The 20,106-nt window shown below is 38.1% G+C and overlaps 1 protein-coding gene and 1 non-coding gene across 2 annotated transcripts; both read left to right on the top strand.

Annotated features, from left to right (window-relative positions):
* Positions 1-2,476: 2,476 nt before the first annotated feature.
* Positions 2,477-19,540, top strand: LOC125063409 (putative uncharacterized protein DDB_G0290521; the record flags this gene model as incomplete). The annotated part of the gene is made up of 3 exons (XM_047669840.1): positions 2,477-2,522; positions 2,679-2,710; positions 18,964-19,540. Coding segments are annotated over exons 1-3 (648 nt in total), but the record flags the coding sequence as incomplete, so codon positions are not given.
* LOC125048514 lies at positions 18,574-18,692 on the top strand. The gene has a single exon (XR_007116836.1). It is a non-coding gene; the product is annotated as a 5S ribosomal RNA (ribosomal RNA).
* Positions 19,541-20,106: the final 566 nt, after the last annotated feature.

A 20,106-nucleotide genomic window follows, 5' to 3' on the forward strand; every position in this document is an offset into this window, starting at 1 on the left:
TTAATTAATTATTCTATTTTAAATTTTGTTATCATTTTTGTAACGGCTTTTTCGTTGGCATCCGAAAATGTGGTAAACAAAGAATAAAAAACTCTAAAAAACCAATAAAAGACTGGTCCGAAATAAGTGTTTAGCAAAAGATGAAAAAAAATGAAATTGATGATCTTGATTTTTTTTTGTAATTCCAATCACATACTTTACAAAATTTTGAAAGTTGGTTAAAAAATCTACGTAGGTTTTCTACCCTACAATTTTCCATATATGTAACATGTACGAGTATCTAACAGATTTATAATCTTCATCTTTAAAATTACCTAGGCGTATTTACCATAGGTAATAAAAAAACACTTAGGTACAAAAAAAAAGAGCTACTTAGAATTCTAGATGATTATTTTTAACAGCTATCTTGATAAGCCTGTGCCTGACACGCCATCGTCTCCTCTAACCTCTGCTGTTGCCATCAAAACAAATCAATATGTTACGGACAACTCAGGTAAAATTATCTACAACTCAAATAACATTCATCAAAAATCAAACCTTAAACTACTTATGTAATATATCGTTTCTAAAAAACAGTTACTATAATAACTGTAATAGTAAATATCTTGCAATTAGCGCACTAATTAGAGATAGCCATGGCCGCAAGCTGGTAGAAATCTTGCTTCGTAGATTTTGCAAATGTGTAAAACGAGATTCATTTAGTCAAAGCGTTTCTGTAACAAAATCTGAACCATTCATATCATTTCATACAAATAAAAATTCTACACTGCTGTCAACTACCTATATCTATTTATACACTAATAAAAGTTAAAAATAAGAATATAAATAAACTTGTTAATTGATATAAGGGGGAATTTATGTGAAGTGAAAAGAATTTTTAAATTAAAAATTAACCTCTTGTTTAAAATATTATGATTAGATTAATTAGTAGTTATGCAAAGTACAAAATGAAGTATTAAAATGATAACAAAATTTAAAATAGAATAATTAATTAATTATAATATAGGAGTTATCAAGGCAATTTTATCATTTACATTTGCCCTATACAGTTAATTAGGAATTAATAGCAAACAAAAATATTCTATATAACCGATATGGAAACCTTTTGCATAAATTTGAGACTAGGTATTAACTTATTATTATGTTTAATAAAACCTAATTTGTTTTTAATGCAAGGAATCAAAACAGAGATTTAACCCTTTACTGCATGATTTTTTGTTTTCAAGCCAAAAAAATATATGTTACGTAAAAAAATAAATAAATAGACACGTATTTTATCAAATTACAATTTATTAAAAAATACGTAAGAAAATCAAGTTTTTCCACTGTGGTTTAAATGTGGCACAATGAGCAGAAATTGCAAAAAAAAAGTATTAAGTAGTATGAAACAGCAGGAAACAATTCCTCTTCTCATTCAAGCATAAGTTGACTTGACATTTCCTGCATAGCACGTGGGATCTACCATTGCACTCAGGCACTTTGCAGCGCTGCCTGAGTGACCAGACAGGCAAGTGGTCCAGCTGGTCAAGACGAACATCCTGAGATGGCACTATTGCAATAGCTCCTCTGGACTTCTCTTGGATTGTATTTTTTTTTTGTTATTGGTCATAGTGAGGGCTTCCGCCACAGCTACTTTGAAATTAAGGGGCAACCATGCATCAGCCTCAGCATTTCTACGTCTATTTAAAAGCCAAGCATTGACTGTAGTAGTCTCTGGTTGAAAGCAGCTGAATAGTGGACATAGTCAGGCATCATCATACCAACAAACTGTTCCATATCCACACTGGTAACTATCATTAGCTTTTCGGGGCGTATTTCAACTGGGTCTCTTAGTATTTCATCCGAATGGGTTGTTGTTTACATAAATTGCATTCAGCCTAAATGTATTGATGTAATTTATGTAATAGATGTTAAAAATTAATTTTTAACATCAATAAATGATCTCTGAATCTCTTTAATTATGTATTATATATATTAAAAATGTTTTTCATGGGAGAATCGAACCCACTCCCTTACATTGAAATAAAAACCACAGTCCGCAAGTATTACGGTAATGCATGATGTACCAAATATAAACCAACAGTAAAAGGAATATTTCTGCATGTTGGCTCAGATTTAGTCCAGACTTAAAAATAACGTTTTCTCAGAGTAAAACCATAAAAAAACAGAAAACCTTACCTTGTCCAGATAACTTGCAATATTTCAGCAACGTTACGTATTTTTACTAATAGAAATTGCGATGATAACTATTTTTAAACTAATTTTGAAAAATACATTCACGCGGGGCACCGTCGAAATATGTCCTTCTAACTTGCAACTAATTTTTAGCGCAGCTATTCACCCAGAGATGGTGTTGTTAGTATTTAGTATGGAAGCATAGGTACCGTTTATGATCCTACTTGCAGAAAACAAAGATTTATTTACACTTCGTTCTTCTACATTTTGTACTTCATATAAGGAAATTGATTTAATTGCAATTCAATATGGCGGCTCGCGTGTTTTCGACGATAGCTGCTGTACTTGTGAGTATTTTATTATATTATTAGAGTATTTTCTGTTTACGCACAACGGACCTAGTGAGAGTCTAAGTGCGGAAACTGAGTCCACAAGTTTGCGTGTTATTTTACGTTGATTTTTTTTCTGAATCCATGTCCACATTCTACGAATGTTTATTTCAGGTACTTCAGTGTTGTATGATGTCTTTAGCAATGTAAGTACTCAATTAATATTGATTGGTAAGCGCTATAATTAATAACGAACCAATCTCTCTTAAATCATGGAATTTGTGGTTGTACGAATTTCATACCATTTTTCATCAATTTAGTGCTACTCTCATTTTATTGCATAATTATGTCTTATTACAAGAATTACTGCTAGTTTGGGCCTAGAAAACTTATTTATTGTTCATTAACAGGCCAGCAGAAGTAGAAAAAATACCGTCCACTACACCAGAAGGGACAATGGGTCCAGAAGGGACTACCTTCTGGACCCCGCCACCCGTTACACCAGAAGTGGGTCCATTTACCAAGCTATCCGTTTTACCAAAAGCGAGTTCATCAATTACACCGTCCGTTAAACCAGAAGGGGTTCCTTCTACCCCGCCACCCGTTACACCAAAAGCAAGTTCATCATTTCTACGGCCCACTACACCAGGAATGGGTACTTTTACCCCGCTATCCGTTTCACCAAAACCGAGTTCATCAATTCCTCGGGCCACTACACCAGAAGGGGTTACTTTTATCTCGCTACCCGTTACACCAAAAGCAAGTTCATCAATTACACCGTCCGTTAAACCAGAAGAGGGTCATTCTACCCCGCTACTCGGTACACCAAAACCGAGTTCATCAATTCCACGGGCCACTTCACCAGAAGGTCCCGTTTCTTGGTCGCTAACCATTACACTAAAAATGCGTTCATCAACTCTACCGTCCACTGAAACAGTACGGGTTCCTTCTACCCCGCTACCCGTTACACCAAAAGCGAGTTCATCAATTCCACCGTCCGTTAAATCAAGGAAGTTCCTGTTTCCCACCACCACTCGCAGCAGTACCTCCAGGTAATGATACAGAAAATTAATTGAATATTTTTCGCATATCGCACCGGTAGATTTTGATAATAGAAGAGCTATCCGTTTGTATGTGTTTGAAAGTTGTTATTGATTTTATAACATAGCACTACGGTTCATGTTGTAAACTACCATGATGGTATGGACTTGCTACGACTAGTTGATTTTTCTAATTTAATAATCTATCGCATCAGAAATCTCGAATTAGAAGTAGAAACAATCTAGAGATAGGATTCGAAAACGTTATTGTACAACAGTCGAAGTCTAGCCTGCATTAGAGTATATAATCGTATTCAGAAACATTTTCTTGTCAAAGTTCGGGAAAGCTTGTTTCAATTGTTTTTGTTATGATAAATGAGAAAACTTGTATATTAATCAGTGAATATTAAAATATTTTAATAATAAATGAAATTGCTAGAAACATCAATTTGATAGAACTGTAAATGTCATTTTACGGTTCTTAATAACGGCCGTCTTTATTTTTTAACACAATGCAAAAAAACAATCATTTTCGCTCGTCCAAGTCACGTTTCCACTCATTGTATTAATAAAATATGGGCACAAATACACGCGAAAAACGTTTAACTACTGTTTATCACCGCTATGGCGGCCGTCATGCAAATGACAGCACCACTATTTGACGTTACGGTGACTATGTATGGGTGACGTCACCCAACGTTACATTACCGCCGTTAGATACCGCTTTTCTAGGAAACCTAAGCTTAAGGAGAAAATAATTTCAACTTCACATTGAAAGAAAATAGCAGTCCGTAATTTTTTATCAAATATTTAGTATCTGTTTTTTTTAATTCGTGATAGATTTTGACATATGTTACACAGTATGTCATAGTTCGTGCTCGTTTCTGAATCTAACTTTTAAAATTTTATTTATTAAATATTTAATTTTAGATATCAGACCGCAGTAAACACCGCCGCGCGCAGTAACCGCAGTAGCAGTAAACCTGCGATTATTTATCTTATTAAAACAAAGGGGATAAAAACATGAAGATGACAGCTATCGTTAAAGAAAAAGTATTTTTTTGTGAATAAATCGGCAGTTTAGTAGGCCTGCTTGATGTATAGAAAACGGCAACGCACTTGCGAGTCTTCTGGCAATGTGATTGTCCATGGGCGGCGGTTATCACTTCCGCATTGACTCCTATTACATTAAAAATCGCTAAACATTAAATCTCTATTGCAGGTCTCCTTTCGCAACTGCAGCAGTGAGTGGAAGAAAGGCGGGATCTGGAGTTCTAATTTTAGTGGGGAAAATAGCATACAAAAAATATTTTTAATAAAAGTGTTACTTTTTTTTACTGTTCGAGCGAATGTTAAATGCGAACATCAGAAAGTACATCGGTGCACAGCCTAGATATGGCACTAGGCGAACACTGCTCTTTTTCTTATATATAAATTCTTGTCTAAAGTTACCCACTTCATGCACTTTACCGAATTATTTCTCTTACAGTGTTTGTGTTACTGTAAAAGCTCGATCTACGGTTAATCTTAAGATTTAAGTGTAAGTCTTAGGATTTACCGACATGAGTAATGTAAGTATTTCTGAAAATACGACGATTTTTTCGAGCTTTTACCATTCGAATTCAGTATATGCTAGGTTTTACCACTGTCAGCTGGTAGATGTTGGTTTTAGGAATAAAACAACGAGTAATTCTTAATTATTTACTTTAATGAACTATTAGACAAAACAGGTACATAGTATTATAAAGGTATCATATGATAGTAATAAGTACAAACTAATACCTACTTATTTAAATCATTTTGAAAAAACTCATATTGTATATCTCTGAATATCTCAATCTCTATCATATTATATAGCTTGTTATAAAACTACACGTTACGCTTCAAACAATTTAAGATTTGTTAATAAACTTTTACCTAACGAACGAAATAAATCGAAAATGTCATTGTTCTAAGCCAACAAATTGATCTGTCAAAAGCTTTAAAATATACAGGAATTTATTAGCTAAGTGATTATTGCTAGCAAGATTTCGCGCAAACTAGAGACAGTGTTTTCATTGAATACTTCGTCATATATTTTGATGTTCAGTTAACTTTTCCTCTATAGAATATAGGATCTTTTAATGCAAGCTTTTAAGCCAAGAATAACTTTTTAACGCTTATACTGTATAAAATGATATACACTTGGCGTCAAAAAAATCGCACCTTTCCTAAAATTCGTGTCAAGCGATTATAACTCCGAAGATCCTTCCTGTACCCTATCATTATTAGTATCATTTGAAAGTTAATGAAATCCCTTATTTGAAAACTGTAGGAAATTGGCCACCACCCCCATAAAAAAAGAAAATTCTGGGAAAATGTGAAACAATGTGTATTCTGATCAAAATTACAAATAAAAGGAACAATACAAAAATTAAAAATAAACAATGAAAATCCTTAAAAACTTGTCTTAAAACCTAGTGTTGCCTCCTCTAGCCCTCCGACCAGCTTCCAAGCGGTCAGTCATGGACCTGATGAGCATCACGACGTGTTCCTGGGGAATGGTGTCCCACTCCTCGATGACGGCATCTCGAAGCTCATCGAGAGTGGCAGGTGCTGGATTACGGGCCCGAACTCGCCGTTTCAGCTCGTCCCAGAGGTGCTCGATAGGATTGAGATCGGGGCTTCTTGCTGGCCAGTCCATAACCTTGATGCCAACTCGACGTAGGTAGTCCTTGACAATCAAGGCTGTGTGGCACCGGGCGAAGTCGTGCATGAACTCGAAGTTGGCGCCGACAAAACCTGCACATGGGATCACATGCTCCTCCAAAACCTCGGTGATATACCGGTGGGCAGTCAGAGACCCCTGGCCGCGACCATCTCCAGCTCTGGAGACGCACACGAGGTCTGTCTTGCCGTCGATAGAAATGCTGCCCTAGAACATGCAGGATCCTCCTCCATACCCGACGGTTTCCACGGTGCAGGCTGGTGTGAAACGCTCCCCTGGTCGCCTGTAGACTCTCTTACGCATGATGTTAGTGTACAGGCACACTCGGGTTTCGTCGGAGAACAGGACATTCCTCCACTGGTCGAATGTCCGCGGCACGTGCGTTTCGTAAAATCGCTTCCTTTTCGTCCGGTGGATGCCAGTCAATTGGGGGCCTGTAGCAGCTCTCCGGGGCAGCAAATACTTCTCTCACAGCCTTCTTCTGATAGTGGAGACGCTGTCAGCTGTCCTTCGAGTAGCTCAAAGCCGCTGCTGTAGCTCCACAGCGTTGGAGAAGCAGTTCCGCAAAGACGTCGACACAATGGAGCGATCACCTCTGACGGTAGTGCAGCGACGTCTCCCGGATCCATGTCTCCTGATGTAACCTCCAGTCTCTTGGAACCATTGGTATACCCGTTGCACTCGAAATCGGCTGATTTTCAGTTGCCGAGAAACTTCAACCTGTCGTAGGCCGATTTGCTGTAGGGCCACCACTTGAACTGCTTCTTTGCCATGGTATCCATTTTCACTGGGTTTTTTCTTGTCGATGCTCTTCAGGTGTGACCTTTGTAACGTCTGGATAGCGAATAACCCATAATTGACTTTTACCCCCTCGTTTTATACGCGTCCAGGGTTGTACAATTAGTGAGCCTCCAAACGCGTACATCGCCACTTTTTAATCAAAGTGCTGGCGATTTGTGGTTTTTGATTTTCCGTAAACAAATGATTATTTTTTTGAAAGCTTATTAATTGAGCTTTTAAATGATACTAATAATGATAGGGTACAGGAAGGATCTTAGAAGTTATAATCGCTTGACACGAATTTTAAGAAAGGTGCGATTTTTTTGACGCCGAGTGTATATTTCGCTTCCCAGCTAAACAGGAGTATAGGCACAGACTGCACATCACCATATTGTGACTTGTAAATTCCGTAGGATTTGGTTAGTCATGGTAACATTAAAAATGTATAAATCGAATATTATATATATCATAGATAAATTCAAAGTATGTTATTCCCGTTCGGCGCTATCAAAGCTTTTTCTATATCACTTCAAAACACAGAAGAAACGTTGTCTTAGACAATTACTTGTGTTTTGAACACAGCGTCCTGTAAGGGACAGGACAGGACAGCCAGTTGGAATTGAGCTGTGTTCCGAGGCGATCGTGCTACGGATGCGATATCCTATCAGTATGAAAATACAGTGGTTGTTTGTGGTGTTGATATTTGAATTTACTGCAAGTGATTTAAAACTTGGTGAGCCAAATGTGTGCCCGTAAGTTTTTGGTTTAAAAATTAGTTTCTTCATACAATTAAGTCAGTTTAATTATTATTATCAAAGCGTCAACACAAATAAGTATTGTAGTAATAGGTGGCTATCAGAAACACGTGGTACACAATTTTAAACGAATAGCTTATGAACTTAATAAAATTTTAAATGACTGAATATAGCTTTTAATAGAGGTTCATGATTGATGGATTTTTTACGTACGTAGTAGCTATCTTTATTTATGAGAGTTAAGAAACTATTGGGTCCCCGGTCAAACATAAATTTGTGGTTTTGCTTCTAGTATTCTCAACCGTCACATATGCCTTGAATTGTGCTGTCCGTCTTTGGATGAAGACGGACTTAGCTGTTGCGATCTAAGCAAATGCTGTATTTGTCACATGTCTCGGGCTTAGACAATCTAGTATTAGGTACATGAACCATTAAGTGCCTATTAAGTTTGACTATTGTCTTTGTTGAGCAGTGTTTGCCTAGTGGCTTCAACGTGCGACTACGATCCCTGAGGTCGTAGGTTCGATCCCCGGCTATGCACCAATCGACTTTCTGTCTGTGAAGGAAAACATCGTGAGAAAACGGCCTGCCTTAGACCCAAAAAGTCTACGGCGGCGACCATAAAACAGATACAGCCAGAGATAATATATTATAATATATATTTATAAAAAGGTTCTAACATTAAAAAAGGAAACAAGAAAAATTATTCAATACATTTAACTAAGTAATACCTTATTTGTGAACCTGTGTTGTGTGACGGTGTGAAAGTGAGGGAATGTAGGTGAGGGAGTGTGTGTGTGCAGTTTGCTCCTGATGCAGGTGATTTAGCGCTATGGATATTCTTAATACTCCTTTAAATCATATTCCGTGATAGCTTAAACAAGTCAAGGCTTAAATGTGGGTTGTATGTCCGTACTGCGCGTTGGTTTATTTAATGATTCACAAAGGCTAATCATTTTATTTTTCATGTATGTATGTTGTGAACAATTAATTACCAAATCAAAATAGTACTTTACTAAGTGTTAATTAAGATTATTAAGGTTACGAGGTACATGTAGAAAATCGTTTATTTAATTTCAAGTTTTTAATGCAATGTAGAGTTTCGAAGGTTTTTAGGAAATTAGTAATAACAGTTTCGGGTTGGAAGGACCTATCATGGAGGCGGTAATCGGGTATTTTTTTATCTTTAATTATAATTTTATGTGAGCCCGATTAAGCCTTTAACATTGCAAACTACAATACACAGATTTTATGTATTCATAACACAAAATGACAGTACTAAATATCTTGCTTTTGTTTTTCAGGTATGGGCGAAGACGTGTAAGTTATTATTACTATTATTTCGGATAAAAATTAACATTTGACATGAAAGATATGTTTGTATGTTCTGTCTATGACATTGTTACTAAAAATGGTTTTTTCTATTACATTATTACTATAAATTGTGTTGAAGGATATAACTTATTATAGAGCAACATGCGTTTTTACTCATCATTTTGTATAAATTTTCAGAAACCTGTTTGTTGTGACGGATTCACATATGATAGAAGCAGTGATTCCTGCCGTGCAAAATGCAAAGACGGCTGTATCAATGGTACGTGCGTCACAATAAACAACTGCGTCTGCACACCACCATTAGTCCTTCTCAATGGGAATAAATGTGTTAGCCCCATTTGCGACCAACCCTGTACCCATGGACAATGTACTTCAAGAAATGTCTGTACTTGCGAGACAGGATATGCACACGTCGATCAGTTTACATGCAAACCAGTTTGTGACCCAACTTGTGAAAATGGAAAATGTGAAGCCCCAAATATATGCACTTGTACCGACGGCTATACATTAGTCAACAAAACTTGCCAACCTGTATGTAACGAATGTAATAACGGCGAATGTATCGCTCCAAACGATTGTAAATGTAATACAGGATATACGAAACAGGATAGTATCTGCCTGCCTGATTGCCAACGTCCTTGCGTTAATGGAATTTGTTCTGGACCTGATAAGTGTTCATGTAAAGTCGGCTTTGCTATCAACCCTTTGGATAGATTTAATTGCCAACCCGTCTGCGAAACACCATGCGTTAACGCTACGTGCGTTTCTCCCGGCACGTGTTCTTGTTTCTCTGGATATTTGCCGCTTAATGATACAATCTGTACACCAAAATGTGACGACTGTATACACGGAGATTGCATAGCTCCAAACGAATGTAGATGTCATAAAGGCTATGTTTCAGAAAGTGGTAAATGTGTGCCGAAATGTGACGGTTGTAGTAATGGCATATGTACAGCTCCAAACACCTGTGATTGCGATAATAGTTACAGCCTTTCCAATGGCACCTGCAAGCCAGTTTGCAATCCTGAATGTGTTAATGCAATATGTGTTGGACCAAATCAATGCAGATGTTTTGAAGGATTCCAAAGTATCAATAGCTCAACTTGTAAAAGACATTGTGATAACTGTAAAAATGGAAGATGCTTGGAAGGCAATAATTGCTTTTGCAACGAGGGGTACAGTTTGGTGAAAGGGGTTTGCACTCCAAGCTGTTCTTTGCCTTGCGTGAACGCAAGATGTGCGGCACCGAATACTTGCGAATGTCTGGAAGGCTATAAACGAAATGAGACATCACCTAATAGCTGTTTCAAAGCCTGCATCTGTGAAAACGGGAGATGTATTGAAGATAAATGTATTTGTGATGCTGGTTACGAAAAGTTGGATGGCAATTGCACTGCGATTAGACCGTGAGTATTAAATTAAATATTGAAAAAATTGAGGTTGACGATTTATAAAATATGTAGATATTAATTACATTGAAATTATTCGTTAATAATCGTATAAGGAAAACTATAGAGACTGTCATCCCTGAGTTCGTAGGTTCGATCCCCGGCTGTGCACCAATGAACTTTCTATGTGCGCATTTATAAAATAAATAGATAAAATAAATAAATTAACATTCGCTCAAACGGTGAAGCAAACATCGTCAGGATACTTGCCTTAGATCCAAAAAGTCGACGGTGTGTGTCAGGCACAGAAGGCTGATCGCCTACTTGCCTATTAGATTGCCAAATCATGAAACGCCATTGATATATTTGCAAAGAAAGTGGTACATTTAGATCGATTAATTATAAAAATCTGCACAATCAGCCATATAAAAGTAGGTGCGCAAATGTCTTATTAATTACCATAATGAATAGTAAGAACATTAACATAGTGTCATCATAATAAGTTATTAATAACTGTTATCAAACTTAAAAAAATAGTCGCCCACGCTATAAAGGCACCTTGCCTTCAAAATTTATTCACCTTTAACCGATTTATAAGTTAAGCTACAGAGAGTTAACGTGTTTCATATACTATGTTCCATTTCTATCGACACCTGGCTTTATTCTCATTACATAAATATGTTTTAAATCGAGAACAATCGTGTTTGTAAAATCTTCAGCAGAATCTGATTAACATTAACATTCAGGTTTATAAATACTGTTTTTGCCTCAAAATTAACTTTGATGAACCCATGAGCATTACGAAAGTTAGTCATGCATATTTTTGTCACAAAGTACAATTAAATACCAATGTTGGGCATTTTTAAAACACACTTGCGAAGTTTTTTTATGTTTTAATACTTTTAATAATAACTACGCCATCATTCAATTTGTTAATTAATAGTAGTTATTTCGTTTTGCCAACACTATAAATTATTTAAATTATTTTTTTTAATATATATAAATTACATTAGAGAAACAATTTCCTTATAAGTAGATAGAAGCCCTTCAATCTTGTCCTTTTACATGTATTTATATCCTAGCTCTATGAATACTTATGTACGTACGGCACTGAATGTTAGCGAAACCAACTAAGGAGGTCCTTCTAAGTCTAAGTCAGAGTCGAGAATTAGCTTTATTTGACTCAAGTATATCAAATATATTAAGTTTTTGACATATAGGAGTAGACCTAAAATCGACCTAAACTTATATGCATTTATAGACTACAAGCCCATGAAAAAAAATACCTGTGAAATGAACCAACCATTTTTATTATTTTATTATTATTTATATCTGAAAATAACTCTGAGCACTATGCCGTCGTTTCTGAGCGGTATATGTGAGTACATAAGTGAATGGAATTTCTCAAGTACAAATGAGGAATTTCGACTAATTATTAATGGTAGGGGAGCCCACGATGCTAAATGGGGATTTACTCGAGCGTCGTAGAGACCTATTGGGATGCAAAGCTTAGATGATAAGAAGAAAAAAATTTCATATGATATATACCTTTACATCGGTGGGGGAAGCGGCTATAGATTTTTAAATATGTAAAAAAAAACTGTTGCATGGACATCCTCGAGCGCGTCAGATATTGATAGCATCAATGCCCTACGTATTTTTAATAATGTACGTATGTTAATCTGATCGTTTGCATGATGCGGGTAGTTGTATTTAAAGGTTGAAAATGAAAAAAAAAAATTAATCGAGCGCGTCAGATTTTCTATGGGAGTGCTAAGTGCGCCAAAAAAAGCTCTCATTTACTAATCTGACGATTTCAATGGGACGCAAACCTGCGGCCATTTTCATAATGTGCAAAAAAATTCGCCATTTTGAAATACTCAAGCGCGTCAGATTAAGATATATATGGTTCATCTTTATGTTCTAAACGTACTGTCTCATAATCTGACGATTATCTAGAGGGATTCGCCTGATCTGACATATTTTTTTTAGAAAAACGGTTCACCTTAAAGGCCATCCCTGCAACTTCCCGCAAAATTTGATCGATAAAGAAACCACTCTAAATTTTTTTTTTTTTGAGATTTTTCAAAATCTATCGGTCCGAATCGGTTCAAATTCACAGGAAATGTAATTTTGAGGGAAATATTTAGCCGTTTAGTAGATTCCGATCGGTTTAAGGAAATGTAGGCATCACGCAGCTGCACGCATTTAACTTTATCGACGAATTTTTGTTATTTCGGCTTGCGGAAATCGTCAGATTATATATTTTTCATTATTCTTGAATTATTTCCTTCAAAATAAAAAAAAATGTAGTTACGCTCGAGAATGTCGAGATGACGTTTTTTTTTTACAACTTTGTTGACCTCCCCTATTTTTACGTCACTCTCAAATTGTCAGATTAGTGGAATATACACTTTTTAGGATGTAATTAACTCACCCTACCTTAATCTGACGCGCTCGAAAAATTCTGATGGTCAATTTTTTTTTACTAATCTGATCCTGTATAGTTCACGGGCGGCCTTATATATGGGCCTCATGTTTTGTGGAGGTACTTAACCGGGTACAAGGTATCCCCCTGTATATTAATCTGCCGCGCTTTAGTAAATCCCGAAATCCCCGCTTGGGCTCCCCTACCATAATGTACGGCGTTGTTATAGTGTATAGATGATTAAAAATAAATGTCGAAAAACCTAGTGCCGTACTAAAGTGATGGTGCCGGAAGTCGATGCAATTTTTTAATTCGACGATAGTTGCAGAAGCAATATAGGTCATTTACTACTGTACGGCATTTGTGTAATTCCTTTTGGACACATACAGATACTTTACCCGTAAACGCCGTACATATTTCCAGCGGAGCCAAGGGTCGCAACATATCTCTGATTAGCATATAGGTGATGATGATATAGAACAACATAAAATTAAATTATCTTGAGAGTACTTCACAAATAGATAATATTTTCCAGCATGCCGTACATTTTTTGTGAAACACATAGGTGTATGGGAAAAATTACTTCCCTCCGAAAAGAGTGACTTTCCGGTGACTTATTGGCACGGCAATAACACAGGTTATTAATACTTTTTTTTAGAAGTGTTGTAAAATTGTGGGTACCGTACACATCGGCTCCCGTGTAAAAATACAATTAAAAATAGAAATTCCCCTAATATTGGAACGAAGTTCCTTATCGCGCGTGGTGACAGGGGGCTAGACGGAAAAAATTCTTGCGAAAAGTTGTCACGACACTTTTGCTATTTGCTATTATAATACACCGGTTCTCGTCCGATCACCGAAGTTAAGCAACGTCGGGCGAGGTCAGTACTTGGATAGGTGACCGCCTGAGAACACCTCGTGATGTTGGCTTTTTTTTGTAGGGATAAGAAATGAAAATTATTTTTGGAATAACTTAACTAAATTAGTCTTGTTGGAATGAAGTTATCGAGCGTTGCGAAAGGGGGCTAGACGGAATAAATTAAGACCAAAAGTTGTAAGGACACTTTTTGCTATAGTTGTTGTACAAGCCAAGGCTGTACATTTTGCTCTTTTGCCTGGGGGAGTATGTACGAGCCAAGGCTGTACATTTTACTCGCTCAGGCTTCCTTAGTTTTATAAGCTTAATTATTCCCTATGTAAGTACGTGCCAGGGCTCGTACATTCCGATCATCTACAACCGTGATGATTTCCTATGTCAGTACGTGCCAGGGCTCGTACATTCCAATCACCTACAAGCGTGATGTTTGTCTTATGTAAGTACGTGTCCTGGCTGTACCGTTTAATCACTTATAAGCATGACGATTTCCTACATCGTCGGAGTCACGCCCCGAGAGTATAGCCCGACGCAGGCACTCTCTTCGACTGTTACTATGCAGTCATTCGTAATTAACTAAGTCATAGGAGTTTCACCCCGGGAGCATAGCCAGACGTAGGCACTCTCTCTGTTTGTTAGATTGCACTTATTATATAGCAATTAACATAATAGTTATTATTTCGCTCATATTCTATTGTATAACGCGAGTGATAAATATAGAGTAAATTCAAATTATTCTATTATTTCGAACCCTGTTCTATTATTTCCATCAGATCCAGGAACCGTACATTTTGGTCCTTCGAGCTATCCGGGAATAGCGGGTCTTTCGCGTACAGTTGATCGCGTTCGCGTTTTTCTCCGTCATCCTGAAGATCGGCGCCGTGGCAAAACATCCCACTGCTGGTTTGTTGGGTTGTCAAGCAAGTAAGAAACTATCATCCGCATCAATAGAAAAGAGGAGAGCAAGGAGAAGGAGGATCCATAGCGGTCAAATAGGGAGGCAGGCGACAGGAAGTCCACTCCCAGCATTTTTAAGGACCCATAGCGGTCAAATAGGGAGGCAGGCGACAGGAAGTCCACTCCCAGCATTTTCAAGGACCTATAGCGGTGAAATAGGGAGGCAGGCGACAGGAAGTCCACTCCCAGCATTTTTAAGGACCCATAGCGTTCAAATAGGGAGGCAGGCGACAGGAAGTCCACTCCCAGCATTTTCAAGGACCCATAGCGGTCAAATAGGGAGGCAGGCGACAGGAAGCCCACTCCCAGCATTTTTAAGGACCCATAGCGGTCAAATAGGGAGGCAGGCGACAGGAAGTCCACTCCCAGCATTTTTAAGGACCCATAGCGGTCAAGTAGGGAGGCAGGCGACAGGAAGTCCACTCCCAGCATTTTCAAGGACCCATAGCGGTCAGATAGGGAGGCAAGCGACAGTGAGTCCACTCCCAGCATTCTCAAGAACCCAAAGCGGTCAAATAGGGAGGCAGGCGACAGGAAGTCCACTCCCAGCATTTTTAAGGACCCACAGCGGTCAAAAAGAAAATCAGCGTCCTTTCAACCTAGAAGAAGGCAACGGACGTCAATCTTCAACATACGGAGGCATCTACAGTAAGTCCTTTCCATTTGTTTTGAGCACTATATTTCTGAGAAATTATCTCATTTGTGTGCATAATTTTACTGAGAATGATCTGAAGCATTCATTGAGCATTTTATCAAGCATAAGAATCTATAATGCAATATTTACAAAGCGTTTAGTTAATTATTATATTAAGCATAATGGAGAATTTATTCCATGCTTCGTTTACCGACGGTCTGAAAACCATCAGGCATTCAAGAAAAACCGAAGAGTTGCTTCGCAAACAAGCATATTTATTTATGTCGCTTGATAAGATTTTTGAACTATCTAATGTATACTTCGAATCCGACAAATATGAGCTTGAAGGAGCGCTAGAAGAAATAAAGCGGCGATGGCATTTAATTTTTAAAACCCATATCGACATACTTGCTGATCATGGCGGATCCTATGACTCAGAGTATGAAAATATATATTACGAGAAGCAAGCTATATGTAGGCGCCAAAAGAGAGAGATATATCTCAAATTAGAAACGCATATGGATTCACCGGTACTTTATTCACATAATTCAGAATTTTTTTTATATGCCTTGGAAACAGGTAATAATCAAACCTGAATAGATTCAAATGCAAAACAACAGCGACCTTCATCAAATTTTAGCATCAGCAAAAATTCGCTGTCAACGCATTTCGATATACAAGGTCAAGGAAATGCAAATATAACAAAAAGTTGTTAAATATGCAACTTATCTAACCATGACTTGTTTAATTGTCATTCATTTTTAGCAAAAGATTTTAATGAAAGGGTTGATACAATTTTAAGATTGCAGCTGTGCACAAATTGTTTTCTTATGCATGAAGTGGAAGTTTGCGTTTCGCAAAAAAGATGCCAGATATGTTCCCAAAAACATAATACGTTATTGCATCAAGCGTTATTTAATTCAAATTTAAATTGTAATTCTACGCAAGGAGAGCAATCATTTCAATATAAATCGGATAAGAAAAATTCTTCGTTTTCGGCAATGGTGGAAGGTTTAGCAGAAAGTGGTAACAATCACAGTATACAGCAGATACCATCAGGCATAGCAATGATGCCAATACAGAAAACCACTGATGTGCAGCAGGAAACATCGATAGTGGCATTGGCGGAAGCAGTGGCAGCCAGTCTCGGAGTGGACTCCAAAGAGCCCACCCGGTACTGGACTCCGATAGGTCTTAGTGTTAATCACAGTATACATGCAGATACTTATCAAGGCGGAGAATTATCCAAATTGGCAGAAAGCGTAGCACAGTCGTTAACTGACTACAGCATGGAGCAACATAGCATCATCTCCGGGGTGGGAGAGACCCTGCACCAAAGTTCAGATCAAGTTACACTGTCTGGTTCTTCAATTCATAATAATAATACGTTTAATTCCGACGTGTGTACTGTGAAGCAAACTGGTAATAAATTACCGATGGATAATCACAGTATATGTGCAGATGATCAAGAAGGAGATTTATCCAAATTACTAGAAAGCATAGATAAAATGTTAGACAGCATGGAGCATCACAGGTTCATCTCCGGGGTAGGAGAGACCCTACACCATAGTACAGATCATCAAACGCAACTTGATTGTGAAGTGAGCGGAGAAGATAAATCACATCGTGTTAACGTGGATATCAAAAGCATGAAATGCCTACAAGACAAGCAAGAAACAGAAGATAAAGAAATCTTGTCTGAATCCATTTCTTATAAGAAGAATAAAAACTTAAATAGCAGCTTAGTATTGTCTAAGCCTTTGTTAGAAGCACCGATTCAATTGTATACGGAACCCTATTTGCAACGCAACTTAACACAAGGGTCCGACATAGTTGTAAGAAACAATAGCATAATAACTAGAAAGAGTTATGGCAAATTTTCGCATGGAGCAGAAAAGGTTACACGCAAATTAAATGGTTTGCCTATCAAGAAAGGCAAGAAAAATAAGAAACAAGCATTCGTGAAAAAGGAATTTCGAAGAAGAAAAAATGGATTTAATATTAGAAAGGAATTTACAGGAAGGTCAAAAAGAAAGTTCAGAAAGAAAGGTAATGTCTTTCGTAAAAGGGGAAGATTGCGAAACGTTATCGTTCCGCAATATAGCAGGCTCACCGATTCAGGATTTAGTAAAAGTACTATACAGCAAACTTATTCGGATATGCAATCCTATGAGTCTAATATGAGTAATCAGAGGAAGAGATAGAAAAGCACCATATATAGAATAATACTTAAAATTCCTTTAAGCATACAAAGCAGAGACTTTCGTATGTTCAGATCCATTCATGTATAACCTACATTGTCGAAACTTTACATTCAATACTGAGGGAAAGTTATTATTATACATACATCAATTTACATAAATCATTTTAAACGTGAAAAACGATTAATAATATAATATCATAAACAATGAATGGAATGCCAGTTAAGCAAAATATCATATGTTTGCTAGTGGATTGACCTACTGTGAAAGACGTCAACTACAATGAATAATATTATGCAGATATCAAATTACGGCTGCACTTTATAACAATTATATTTAACCTAGGTCATGGTTGCATTCACCAAACCTGTAATACATTTTGTATGCTCATGATAGTTCTCAGAATGTGCTCAAGACAGGTAGTGGATAGGATATTATAATCATATAAAGATCAGGAGACGTCACGGAGCAGTAGGTGTAGCAGCGGCAGAATCAGCAGCCGGTCTCGCAGTGGCCTCAGGAGAAGCCACCCGGGACCGGACACCGGTTAGGTAGTGCAAGGGACCATGAGCTATGGGACCTAGTGTTAGTGATAGTGCTGTGATTAAAAGTGTTAGCGTAAGCCTATACGTTGGCGTAAGACTGTTAAGCATATAATGAAATCATCTTGTAAAGCACTACTAGATGCCCGACGCAGGCACTCTCTTCGACTGTTACTATGCAGTCATTCGTAATTAACTAAGTCATAGGAGTTTCAACCCGGGAGCATAGCCAGACGTAGGCACTCTCTCTGTTTGTTAGATTGCACTTATTATATAGCAATTAACATAATAGTTATAATTTCGCTCATATTCTATTGTATAACGCGAGTGATAAATATAGAGAAAGTTCAAATTATTCTATTATTTCGAACCCCTGATGATCCAGGAACCGTACAGTTGTTATATTTTACATTTTCGATTTAGCTTTCGCCAACGTCCATACCACGTTGAATACACAGGTTCTCGTCCGATCACCGAAGTTAAGCAACGTCGGGCGAGGTCAGTACTTGGATGGGTGACCACCTGGGAACACCTCGTGATGTTGGCTTTTTTTTTTCGTCGTAAGATTGGTGTCGAGAAAATCTATCATACTGTTATGATACTAATTAACATATAAATTAATCGAAAGGAATTTCGTTACATCCGGGTGTCCCTTGACACCTCTAAAGTTTTTTTGCTAGTATGTTGTTTTATGTGAATTAAGCATGGCATTTTCATCAATTTAGTGCTACTCTCATTTTATTGCATAATTATGTCTTATTACAAGATTTACTGCTAGTTTGGGCCTAGAACACTAATTATATACTGTTCATTAACAGGCCAGCAGACACAGAAAATACATCGTCCCCTACACCAACAGGGAGTCCTTCTACAGCGCCAACCGTTTCACCAACAGCGAGTTCATCAATTACACCGTCCCCTACACCAACAGGGACTCCTTCTACCGCGCCAACCGTTTCACCAACAGCGATTTCATCAATTACACCGTCCCCTACACTAACAGGGACTCCTTCTACCGCGCCAACCGTTTCACCAACAGCGATTTCATCAATTACACGGTCCCCTACACCACCAGAGACTCCTTCTACCGCGCCAACCGTTTCACCAACAGCGATTTCATCAATAACACGGTCCCCTACACCACCAGAGACTCCTTCTACCGCGCCAACCGTTTCACCAACAGCGATTTCATCAATTACACGGTCCCCTACACCACCAGAGACTCCTTCTACCGCGCCAACCGTTTCACCAACAGCGATTTCATCAATTACACCGTCCCCTACACTAACAGGGACTCCTTCTACCGCGCCAACCGTTTCACCAACAGCGATTTCATCAATTACACGGTCCCCTACACCACCAGAGACTCCTTCTACCGCGCCAACCGTTTCACCAACAGCGATTTCATCAATTACACGGTCCCCTACACCATCAGAGACTCCTTCTACCGCGCCAACCGTTTCACCAACAGCGATTTCATCAATTACACCGTCCCCTACACCAACAGGGATTCCTTCTACTGCGCCAACCGTTTCACCATCAGCGATTTCATCAATTACACGGTCCCCTACACCACAAGGGACTTCTTCTACCGCACCAACCGTTTCACCAACAGCGATTTCATCAATTACACCGTCCCCTACACCAACAGGGACTCCTTCTACTGCGCCAACCGTTTCACCATCAGCGATTTCATCAATTACACGGTCCCCTACACCACAAGGGACTTCTTCTACCGCACCAACCGTTTCACCAACAGTGATTTCATCAATTTTACCGTCCCCTACACCAACAGGGTCTCCTTCTACCCCGCCATCCGTTTCACCAACAGCGATTTCATCAATTACACCGTCCCCTACACCAACAGGGACTCCTTCTACTGCGCCAACCGTTACACCAACAGCGAGTTCATCAATTACACCGTCCCCTACACCAACAGGGAGTCCTTCTTACCCGCCATC

This window comes from Pieris napi, chromosome 3 (genome assembly GCF_905475465.1).
Source record: "Pieris napi chromosome 3, ilPieNapi1.2, whole genome shotgun sequence".
Lineage (NCBI taxonomy): Eukaryota > Metazoa > Arthropoda > Insecta > Lepidoptera > Pieridae > Pieris > Pieris napi.